The 12,580-nt window shown below is 44.0% G+C and overlaps 1 protein-coding gene across 1 annotated transcript in view; it reads right to left on the bottom strand.

Annotated features, from left to right (window-relative positions):
* Positions 1-798: 798 nt before the first annotated feature.
* Positions 799-12,580, bottom strand: part of CLIP4 (CAP-Gly domain containing linker protein family member 4) — a 50,772-nt gene continuing 38,990 nt past the window's right edge. Inside the window, exons 12-16 of the mRNA XM_056853149.1 lie at positions 10,678-10,812; positions 5,726-5,849; positions 4,527-4,591; positions 2,494-2,566; positions 799-1,175 (exon numbers count right to left, since the gene is read on the bottom strand). Coding sequence (XP_056709127.1) covers positions 854-1,175; positions 2,494-2,566; positions 4,527-4,591; positions 5,726-5,849; positions 10,678-10,812 — 719 coding nt within the window. The 3' untranslated portion in view covers positions 799-853. The remainder of the gene's footprint in view (positions 1,176-2,493; positions 2,567-4,526; positions 4,592-5,725; positions 5,850-10,677; positions 10,813-12,580) is intronic.

Raw genomic sequence — 12,580 nt, 5'->3', positions numbered from 1 at the left:
TAAAGCACTGTTGTATTAGTTTGAAGCCTCAGCAAACAAAAGATTTTTCTCTACAAAACATATGGGGAAACCCTCTCCAGAGAGGAGAAATAAAAGTGCATAATACTTGTTCCAACAATGTTTTCAAAAGTGCTTCTAGCATGCTGCTATCTTTTTTTACACACACATACTGTTAAAAAGTGCTTTTACTACAAACCTGAAAATATTTGTGCTGTTTTATTAGCTTTTTCCCTTTTTTATTCAGTCTGCTCACGTATGTAGCAGTAAAGTAGCACTTTCTTCTCAGATTCTTTTCAATAGGTTACTTTGTGCTTTAGGGAAGCTGTCTGAATAATAAACTACTAGTTTTTCACAGCCTTTCCCCCCCCTTAAATACAGTCAAGAGTTCCCCTCTCTTTATTGCTATTCGTGGTTTTTTTCTAGAGAAGGCCAAGACGATTCCGCAGGCTGACAATCACTACTGTTTTGTTTAACAAGCTTTTGAGCTGCAGAACATAAAGCGTTACAGCTTCATTAGAACATGGGATGAAAAGATCATTTAATGGGGAGGAGAGGCCAGTCAGAATGGAACCAGAGAGAAACAGTCTATTATTCCTATAATATCGCATATCTCACACCCAGGATGTCTTTTCTACAAAGAATTCTCAGGCAAGGACTGTTCTGAAAGGAAAAGCTATTACCATTTCATTCCTCAGAGTCATAACGCATCTGTGATCGGGCTAGAGGCTTTGTATGCATTATCGGTGGACAGTTTTAGGAATTTTGATAGAACAGAACGCCACGCAGGTGACGGCCGGATTCCCTTGTGCGCTTTATTTCACAGACTCTCCTCTCAAAGCCAGAGCGTTATGCTTCAGCAGATGTCGTCCACAAGTTTCGCCCCATTGATCCCACGATACGTTACTCTGCTGGGCCGCACCAAGACTCCGTAATTTGGCTTGCAGGTGAAATACCGCTTGTCCCCCACCGAGCCGTCGTTCTTGCCCTTGGCGCTCCGCAGTTCCAGACCGAGCCAGACCCCTGGGGCAAAGTCGGCAGGACCAATGTAGCGAATTATGCCCATCTCGCTGGAACTGGTTAGGAGGACCTGGGAACCCTCGTGCAGCTTCACGGGAGCCTCAGCACTAACTGTTGTGGTGTTGCTCCAACTGCGCCGCAGGGCAGAGTTTTTTGACCTGAGGAGAAGAAAGGAGGCAACGGCCAACTGGGTTGTCTGTCTGGAAAAACAGCCAGAGAGTGCATGCGCATGTACACACAAGAAATGTGTCTCGTTGTTTAAAAGAGAGAGACTGAACAGAGGTCTTCGGTTCTGGTGTCAGTAGCAAAGAATGCATTCATTTACTCTACGAGGCCACATAATACCCTCTCTGTAACCCCAACAGGAATGCCTGTATATCTTCTGCATTGGTTAGAAGAAGATGGCAAAGGAAAGGTAGGTTCAAAGTTTGGAACAACTGAGATAGAGGAAAAGACACTAGGTTTTTCCAAGCAAAAAGGCATTCTTGGAGGGGTAGACTCTGATCTGGAGAACAGGGTTTGATTCACCACTCCTCCACATGAGCGGCGGAGGCTAATCTGGTGAACTGAGTTGGTTTCCCCACTCCCTCACATGAAGCCAGCTTGGTAACCTTGAGCCAGTCATACTCTCTCAGCCCCACGCACCTCACAGGGTGTCTGTTATGGGGAGGGGAAGGGAAGGTGATTGTAAGCTGGCTTGATTCTTCCATAAGTGGTAGAGAAAGTCGGTATATAAAAACCAACTCTTCTTCTTCACTGCATGACTGCGGCAGTTACAAACCCCACTATCCAATTGCTTCAGGACAGTCACATGGATGGAGGTCAGAGCTAAACGCCCGTAATCAAAATGACTTCCTAGCCACTAAAATACATGCTCTATGTGTGCACAGACCTTGCCATCAAGCCCCTTACAGCCTTTTCTTAAAGGAAGGCCCTCATTAAAAATAGAAGAAATTAGGGAAGAGGGCGAAGGTGTTGCTTTCAGAGTCATCTATTTGGACCAGCCATGTCTTGAGTTAGTAACATTGAGAAAATGTTCTCAGAAATGGCTGTGGACCAGGCATATTTCTTCACTGTTTTTATGTTCTCTATTTACATTTTAGGCATTTTTATGGCATTGTTATATGCTAAACGACTATTCAAGGCAAGTCTCAAGAGGATACATTACAAAAAAACAAAGCAAGCATCACCAACACAATGAATAAAAGCACAATAGTAGCACAAGTCAAAAATGTATTTAACAATTTGTAAAGCAGCTTCTTCTGATTGCCATCCACCACCATTGTAAGATTAGAGAGGAAGCAAATGCCTTTTTTGCATTTCTTATAACCATTTTGGATGAAAGTCAGAGCTACATGCTTTTATCAAAATGGTTTCCTAAGCTCTAAAACAAGAGAAATGTGATTTAATTTTTCTGAGTGCAGCATCTACAGCTGTATTATGTATTTTGCTACTTAAAGAAAGAGAGTCACTCACTTGACAAAGGAATTTCTCCTGTTTATCTCCTTTTGGGAAGACGCAGAAGTTGTACTGAAACTTCGTCGGATACCTGAACACAAAAAGCAGGTAAACATTAGGCATTTCTAAAATGTGGCAAATGACTTGCATGCGGCTGCTCTTTCAGAATGAAAAAAAAAAGCACAGAAAACCTGACTCAATCACCTTTCCTTCATTTATTCCCTCTCCTACCAGTAGGGCAACTGATGGCTCTCCCTTTTAAAAGCATGAAAGGTTGTTACCCGCCCCGAGCCAGGTCTTGGCTGGGAATGAGGGTGGGCTATAAATTCAAAAAATAGATAAAGATTATTATTATTATTTTTTAAAAACTTCCCTATTGAAAAAAATGGATACGGCAAAATACCCAGACCTGTTTGGCTGACTCCATGAATGGGCTTACTCGATTCATATTACAGACCAAGGGCTTCAGAAACCCATTATCGCTTGCATAAGCAAAAGTCACTTGATGCAGCAGTAAACTTGCCGCAATGGCAGGGCCAAGGCAACACCCAAACAATTATTTCTGTGGAGCATTTCAGAGAAATGGCTCTTGCAACCAAAGCTGGGAAACAGCCAGTCCATCAATGCCATCCGCTCAAATCAGGAAAACACCTTTTTAAAAATAAGGCTCCACACAGGTTGCTTTTTAAGAACATAAGAAAAGCCCTGCTGGATCAGACCCAGGCCCATCAAGTCCAGCAGTCTGTTCACACAGCAGCCAACCAGGTGCCTCTAGGAAGCCCACAAACAAGACAACTGCAGCAGCACCGTCCTGCCTGTGTTCCACAGCACCTAATATAATAGGCATGCTCCTCTGATCCTAGAGAGAACAGGTATGCATCATGACTAGTAGCCATTTTAACTAGTAGCCATGAATACCCCTCTCCTCCATGAGCATGTCCACTCCCCTCTTAAACCCTTCCAAGTTGGCAGCCATCACCACATCCCGGGGCAGGGAGTTTTACAGTTTAGTGATGCGATGTGTGAAGAAATACTTCCTTTTCTCTGTTTTGAATCTCTCACCCTCCAGCTTCAGCAGATGACCCTGCGTTCTGGTATTATGAGAGAGGTTTTCTCCCTGTTCACTCTCTCCATACCATGCATTATTTTATAGACCTCTATCATATCTTCCCTTAACAGCCCTCTTTCTACGCTAAACAACCCTAAGCGTTTCAACCGTTCCTCATAGGGCAATTGCTCTAGCCCCCTGATCATTTTAGTTGCTCTTTTCTGCACCTTTTAAACACACACACCCTACAACAAAGAAAAGATTCCAAAACTTAAACATAGTAAACACGGCTAAGTAAGGCCTTTCAGTCTCCCTGTTTCACTTGCCCACTCTCATCTCCAACATATTAAAAACGTAGGAACAAATCTGCACCTCCAGTCTGGAGCCAGTCCATTGAGGCTGGATGTATGAAGGGGCAGAATATAGCAAAGCCTCCTTTTGATAGCAGGAATGATGGGATTGGGTGAGAAATTGTGTAGGAAGGCACCTCAAGAACCATCTTTTCCCTCAAGCTAGAAAGGTAGGAGGCCTAACAATTCCTAAACCATCCAATGGAAAGTTTTCTAACCCTATTAACATACCACATTATCATTAGCACATTATCTGGATACTTACAGGACAATGGTTAGCACATTACCTTTGTTACTTTTTGCAGGACAATGATTCAGCTCAAACCCAACCCCTTTCTGACTATATATTACTCTTCCTACACACTTGACACTGAGAGACACTGTCCTTCAGTGTTACTCCTCTGAAGATGCCTGCCACAGCTGCTGGCGAAACGTCAGGAAAGAATATATCAAGACCAGTTACACAGCCCGGATAACCTACAAGAACCAATTTTCTAACCCTCTTTTAAAATTCTCCAACAAAAAAGATGTCACAGAATTCCAAATATCTACATTGTGCCTTTACTGTAAGAACTGGGTACTCATGAAATTATGTTGTTTAATATTATCTGGGCGGCCTAGAGCAACTGTAATCAGACATGTCAAGTTCTTACCAGGGAAAGAATGATTCATTTTACTTGATGAAGCATCTGTCAGAGAATCTAGCGATCCTGTTAACCTGCAAATGAAATCATGTATCAACACATCTCTTAAAAGAAAAGGTCAGTCCACTTCATTTGATATAACCAAGCTGTTTCTGTCAGAAATGGATTACAGTGTCCACAAAGATTCCACCAAAACCCGATTCAATTAGATCCAGAGTAAACCACATGTGATAGGAAATTAAGAGCTGAGGTATCTCAAGTACCCTCAGGACACTCCAGGTCAACAATAGGAAATAGATGATGAAAATTACAAAGGCCAGTATTGGTCTCCCAATTTCCAACCCCCCTCCCCGAACAGTTGCATGAATGGACAGGGGTTCTGCATGTCCTGGGGTTCCCCCAGAATTTAAGGCTCTGCAGGGGTGCTCAAGATCATCTCTCATGATTCCCTCAGCAGTTCTCTGTTTACGCTACTTGGTTCTTTCATCTATTGAGTCTAAAGATTACACTATGAGCCTAACGGTTTAATCACGAATTATGTGATGGGGAGGCAGGCAAGGCAGCTGAGGGCTTCCAAACAGGGCTAACCTAACAGACAGCTCCACAATGAGCAGAAGATTAACTTCAGGGGAAATTTGGCTCTCCTCTCTGCATGTCCACCTATGATCTAATGTAGCCTTTAGGTTTATTGGCATTCCGTACCATTTTCCATCTCTTCCATTGATTTAGAAAGTATCTGCCAAGATCATATTTCACTCTTCCAGCAAAGAGCACGTTACCTCTCTAAGACTCTTTGCATCAGCTGCTTTAAACAGACTTTCCTTCTCAGATCTCCATGACAGTAGCCTCCACCTCCTCCCTCCTCCCACACCTTCCTGCACGCTTTGGATGGCCCCTTCTCATCTGCCATCAACCCTCCCCTGCTCTGTTCATTGCACTCCTATGCCTTCCATTCACTTTAACAGCTTCCCCTGTCTGTGAACCCTCCTGTGGGAGCAATTTTGTGGTTGTGCCCACTACCCTAAGTCGAAATTCCAAAGGTGCACACAGCTTCAAAAGCTATGGGGACCCCTGATCTAAACCTTGGCAGCTGCGTGATGTGGCACTTTCTGAGCTTCACTCCAATAAGAAGCAGATACTGAACACAAGTAGTCCAGGAGTGTGCAGGGCAGCCCATTTTGGTCATGCTGTCATAAAACACCACTCACCTCTGCACTCTGGACGGCGGTGCAAAGACCCCGTATCTGGGGAGGCAGCTGAAGTATTGCACACCTGCAACCGAACCATCGTTCTTGCCATGAGGCTTGTCCAGTTCTATTCCACACCAAAACCCTAAAAACAGTCAAAATTTGACATTTTAAGAGTCACAGGAAGGCAAAAGGCTCTTTAAAACAAAGCACCGCAATTATTTGCAGCAATTTGTTTGAACACCAGAGAACATTTGCATTTGTGCTTGGAAATGTAAATGCACCATTAGCACAACAAATGGGGATTAAGAAAAATAAATGCCTCAACTAGGCTGAGCCATTAAGATGTACCAGCATTCTCCTAAATTGCTCCAATTTATAAAAACACCGGTTAGCCCCATTGCTGTTCTTAGTTAAAACAGGGAAAGGGGGAAGAGATTCTAGAATACTGCCACTCAATGAAGATTAATTCTGATCACTGCCAGTGTGCAGGAACACTAAAGATTGCCTGTTCCAAAACGTCACAAGTGGTCACTTACAACTGAATGATCTACTTTCATTCAATTGCCCTTTGAAATACAAGGGACTTTCAGTGCCTAAGTTGGATGAAGCACTGCCAGACAATTCACCCCCACCCCCCACCATGGAGGCAGACATCAGAAGGCACCAAATTTAAACAGTACAATTTGTGACACACTTGCTAACTTTGAAGAAAGGAGACACATTCCATAATGCCCTCTTTCTACAACTAAAGCTCTCCAGTTCCATATGGCTCAAAATTAAAATTCAAGACATTTGGAGCTCAAGGTACACTTTTAACGGCAATGCTAATTACAAGCCGAAGCAGCCAGAACTCTATCGTGGTTCACAGGCTCAGCCGGGGAATAGCTCCTTTCTTCCTGTCTTCAAAAGCAGCAGTGACAGATTTTCTGCCAGTGTATCAGCTTAGGCAGTAGAATATGCTATTTCTCGCGCTGCTTGAAAGCTTTCATCTAAAGTGAGACGCTACCCTGGAAACGTTTTTTGGCAAAGGAGCAAATTTCCCCTTAGGTAAAAAAACACACTAAGAGGTTTTTTTTCCCCCAGGATGGATTTTTCCCCCTTGACTTTTAGAGCAGAAATACCACACTTGCAGTGGAAGTTCCATCAGGCTCTCCAAAAGAAGCTCAGGGCTCATCCCCAATTATCTTTAAAGCCACAGAAAGAAGTCCCAGTGACAAATACAGGTGCCAGAAGCATCATGACCCTGCACTTCCTTCCCATTACAGTTGGCACCTCGGTGAACAACAAAGCTACCCCTTGTATTATAGAAGGAGGGCAAAGAGGCAAAGAAGTGGCTGAATGGAGGCCAAACTGCAGCAGATCCCAGACTCCCTGGATACACACTAAATGTGCTCTGTTATTACAGCTGCAAACAACTGCTGATGTTGAACACTCTGATGACTGGAAGTTACTTTGGTCACTGCAAGCAAATGCCAAAAATAGGAAGCACAATTCATTTGTCTATTATATTAGGTCCTGTGGAACACAAGCAGCACAATGCTGCTGCAGTCATCTCACTGGTGGGCTTCCTAGAGGCATCTGGTTGGCCACTGTGTGAACAGACTGCTGGGCTTGATGGGCCTTGGTCTGATCCAGCATGGCCTTTCTTATGTTGTCCCATCAGTTATGCTTTGCCAGCACTTACATTCTTCCTTCCTATGGTCTGAGTACGTGGCCAGCTACACTAAAATGCGGGGGAAGTAAAGGTGAACTTGGAGGTGCAGCTGGAAGAGGTCAATCATTTACCCTGTCGGTTTTTCAAAATGGAGATATTTTACCATTCCAGCATGGCAGGTTCTAAGAGGGATCACAGCTTAGGGACAGAGTACATGTTTGGCAAGCATAAAGCCCCAGGCTGAATTCCAGGCCCTATTCAGATTACCATCCTAAACTGGATGTCATCCGTTGTTGGCTCATTTTGGAATAAAGCAATACAAAGATGGGTGTTCATACAGCTCATTTTAATCTGTCTATGAACCACCTCTAAAGCACTCTGGCTAGTTCAAACAGCCCCACGATTGTTTTCCCGCCTTTTTTGCTGGTATGTTCTTTTCTGGCTTTTTTTTAACGTTCTGAGATTTGCATTATAGCTATAATTGCCCCGTGATTGTTTCCCCACCTTTTTTTCTGGTACGTTCTTTTCCGGCTATAGTGCTATACTGCAAATCTCAGAATGTTAAAAAAAAAAAAAAGCCGGAAAAGAACCAGCAAAAAAGGCAGGAAAATAATCGCAGTTAGGGCTGTTGATTCGGTTCGACCCGAACCGAAAAACCGCCAAATTTCCCCCGATTCAGCGGTTTCCGGTTCGGGACGAACCGAATTTTAAAAAGGTGGGAAATGGGGGGAGCCGAATTCCCTGACTTCGGGGAATAAATTCAGCAAATTCGGGGTTCGGCTCCCCCCCCCCCGCACGCCTTCACGGGGCTTTGCTGAAGGCGCGCGTGGGGGGGAACAGATCTGTGCCTCTCGGCCGGCCGGCCAACCAGGAGACACACATCTGTTTAAAGGGCCCCCCACGTGCCTTCAGGGAAGCTGGGAGGCTCAGATCTGTTTAAAGGGCCCCCCGCCCGGCTTCAGGGAAGCCCCCTGAAGGCACGCGGGGGGGCTTCCCTGAAGCAGTAAACTTCCCGGGCTCTTCCTTCCTCCCCTCCTGGCGCGGGGACCAGGCGAGCTGAGCCAAGGAAAGCCCTGTCTGCAGCGCGTACGCCCGCTGCCCCCCGCCGTCCAGGTGGGGCGGCAGCGGGGAGGGGCGGCGGCGGGGGAAGCCCAGCTGGACCACGGCAGGAATGGAAACTCCCACCTTGATTTGGGAAGTTTCAGCGGAGGGGGGCAAGGAGGGAGGGGGCGACCTGCAAGGGACGCGACGGGGCGGCCCAGAGGGAAGCAGATTGGAAGCGGACCCATTCGTTTGAGCGCAGCGTCTCCCACCCGTGCGCACAGCCTTTTCCCTTGGCACTCCTCGGCCTAAGGGTTTAGGAGGCGCAGGTCTGTTTAAAGAGCCCCCCGCCCGGCTTCAGGGGGCTTCCCTGAAGGCGCGTGGGGGGCCCTTTAAACAGATCTGCACCTCCCGGCCGGGAGCTCCCAGCTGGGAGGCGCAGATCTGTTTAAAGGCCCCCCTGCCCGGCTTCAGGGAAGCCCCTGAAGGCGCGCGGGGGGAAAACAGATCTGCGCCTAACATCTGTTAGGCACAGATGTGTTTAAAGGGGCCCCCGCGCGCCTTCATGGAAGCCCCGTGAAGGCCCGCGGGGGGGCCGAATTTTCCCCTGAACTCCGGATCTCGCCCAAATTTCGGGGATCCGAAGCGGGGGAGTTCGGACTTCGGCACGGCCCAAATTTAAAAGGGCCGAATTTCGCCGAAGATGAACTTTACCGAATTTTTTTTTTTCAACATCCCTAATCGTGGTCCTTCCCAAAGCGCTCCAAGCAGTTCAAACAGCACACTGGAGCGATTCAGAGGCACAAGGAAGAACTGAAAACGGTTGAAAGCATTTTTAATAAAAAACCAGCTCAGCCTCACTTTGCAAATGGGGCACAAGCGGCTTTGTCTGAACAGGTAAAAAAAAAATCCATTAGCAGCCAGGAGCCAAACTGGTTGGGTCTGAACTGACAAAAAAAATCCATGAGCAACCTTCTGCTCAAACGGATTATAAAGGCAGTTTGAATAGGCCCCCAGTCACCTCCAATATATTTACTTCATTTATATCCCACTTTTCTCCCCAATGAGGATCCATAACAGCTTACATTATCATCCTTCCCTCCATTTTAGAATGCTGTGGTAGTAAGCCTGGAAGACCTCTACTGAAACTATGGACACTTCGCCATCCTAGAAGATAATATGAGCTATACAGACCCGTGGTCTGCAGTTTCATATGTTCATACTCAATAGATATGGCCATGTCATACACTCCCCAACCCTCATTATTTTCTGGACGTTCAGACCTCGTTAACATACTAGCAAAAGACATGCCAAAAAAACCTATGTACTTCTTGTTAAATGCTAGCTGGTATTTGGTGCCCCTGAACATGAGCCAGGTGGAATATGAGCCAGAAGCAGCAACAAACGTCTTTGTGTTTGATAGCATCAACTTTTCAAAATTATTATTTAAGAGTTTCATGTCAAAATGGAATAGATTAGCAGGCCAGAATTTGAACAATCTCTGCTGTATCAGTTAGCTTATAGTGTTTTTTAAAAAAACTTTTCAGCAACTTATTCATTTCAAATATAAGATAAAGAAAAATTTAACATCATCGTTGAAAAGAATTTCATCCATTAATAAAATGATAATAAAATAAAAGACTTCCCCCTCAACTTCCTTCACCTTGCTATAAATTTATATACTCTTTTGTATTGAAATTCTAATCAAAAAATATACATCCAACTTAAAACTAAATTAATTCTGAATTGTCTGGGTCATTACAGTTATTACATATTAGTTGTTAATTTAATATATAGTAAAAAAAAGTTTTTACAAAAAGCTTCCTTAAGCAAAAGGATTAGATCAATAATAACAAAATTCACTAGTTATCATTTAATTTCTTATTTAACCCTCCGTATCTCTCTATCGCCCATAAACTGCATGCTTCCTTTTAACTTTATTCTTGTTATGAGCTTTGGTTTTTCCAACACTTCTGTTATTTTTAGGATCAGTTAGCTTATAGTTTGACAGGGGATTCATACCACACAGTCCAATTGGATTACGCAAAATATTTTATCAAGCACAAAAACTGCTCTATTCCTGCAGTCAGTATGGCCAGTGGTATATTCCTCATGCAGTTCATTACCTCAATCCCAATACATTTTTTTAAGATTTTTCCCTCTCTGCCAGAACCACCTTTTCCTTAGTTGAGAAGCCCGCACACTGCAGATACACAAACTCTAGGCTAAGATTCTGGACATTACAATATTGCCGGAAGAGAGGTAACACAGTCACCTGGTGCGAACTTTGTTGTCCCATAGAATCTAACTATTCCAGTCCTCTGCCCTACTACCAGCACTCTGTCTCCAATCTGAATTTCTCCCTCAACAAAAGGATTCCTTCTTGTGGATGGAAAGGTACTATTTCCTCCTGTTCAAACAAATAATACAGAGAAAGGGAGAGAATTTGAAAAACACCAAATGAGAGATACACGATTACTAATTATTCTTATAAAGCTATGACAGTAAATTGTACCTTAAAAGAATGAAAGACAAGTCTTTTGGATGGCTAATCAATATGCACATGTGCTCTTAAGAAACTTGGCAAAGTATATATGCGCCAATTATCTGAAATCAAGGTCTGTCAATTAAAGGCATTTGTATCCAAGAAGTTATAGAAACTGCCTTGAGAAAACCAGCATCTAAATTGCGGCAGTCCATTACATACAAGAAATAGTACTCAAAACAAGAAAGAGTTATATGACCTGCACGGCATTTGTGATGAACAGCTATTCCCTTATTTTGTCCTTTATTCAGGAAACCATATAAAAACCTTCTGCCACTTGGAAATATGCTAAACCCAAGTTATGTTGCCATAACACAAAGGAGCAGGAATTTAGAGAGGATATCTGGAATAATGGTGGGCCCACACTGATGAAGTTTAGGTCAGGCATTACCCCACCGTCACACTGCAAACAATAAAAGTACTTCAGACTTTCAGTTTATTTAATCTTCAGTTTAGGACGCTTTCAAACATGCCAAATAATGCACTTTAACGACTGTCTGCAAGTGGACTTTGCCATTTCACACAGTAAAATCCAGCTGCGAAGTGCATTGAAAGTGGATTGAAAGTGCATTATTTGACATGTTTGAAAACGCTAAAATTACAAATATATAAATTTTAATAAGGTGCACAGTCAAGTTATAAACATAAGGCCTCTAACACAGGCAAGATTTTCACATTCAGTATATGCAAACTTAAACACCTGTAATGTACAATCTTACATTGACCAAAGTAGGATCCAAAAAGGACCAAACACGTTTCGGCCTGAGAAGGCCTTCCTCAGTGGTCAGTCATAGAGTTATAATCTAGCACACATCCTAATAATTGTGTCATAATAAACAGTAAAAAAAATGTATAAAAGCCGTTCTAGTATAATGAAGCTTCCTGTAAGTTTATTTATTCCTTATATACTAGAACATGGCTTCCATGTCTCACCTTCTGTTACATGCCAGGCTCTTGAGGATGTGTATACATCAAGCAGTGTATTAGGTCAAGTGGCCATGTTTGAAGTTGTACTAGAAGTTGTCAGCACGTTGCCAGCAACAATCTAGCAATTAGTCAGAACTCTATGCTTAGACCACAAAGTTTTGGCCAACACCAGCACATCACCAGCACCATCGTCAGTGACGCCCTATTTCGGGAGGTAATTCTTCCACTACTTCCACGAGGCAGCCCTCGTGCTTGCAACCCTAACTACCAAGTACACTTCTATATACTGTGAAGAAGCGAAAGGCAGTATGCCTTCTCTGACTGCAAGTATATGAGAGGTTTTGCAAGCAACAAACACGTGGATCACTCAGGACTACCTCTGATACTCTTCCCATCATGTAACAAATGAATAAGAAAAGGCAAAGCTGTCCCATGGAGATATTAAAAAAACCAAAGACATCCAAGTGGGGTGGTGCTTTCAGTGATACACATAGCACAAGAAAGGAACCTGCAAGGACTTGCCGGGTGGGGGGGTCTCATTTCCTCCTTCCCCAGTATTTTCTCTTCCCGCCCCCCCCCCCAGCAGCCTCCCCATAGCGTTCCTCCTTTTCCTGCTTCCTTTTTGCCTTTGCTCCCGGCAGCCGACATTCCTTCATTTGCCCTGTCTTCAGCTTCCTCCTTCACTCCCCTGGCCACCTATCTCCGG

The sequence above is a fragment of the Euleptes europaea genome, chromosome 7 (assembly GCF_029931775.1).
Source record: "Euleptes europaea isolate rEulEur1 chromosome 7, rEulEur1.hap1, whole genome shotgun sequence".
Taxonomy (NCBI): Eukaryota; Metazoa; Chordata; class Lepidosauria; order Squamata; family Sphaerodactylidae; genus Euleptes; species Euleptes europaea.
Note: the sequence above shows the minus strand (reverse complement) of the source record. Positions and strands in the feature narration are given on the sequence as shown.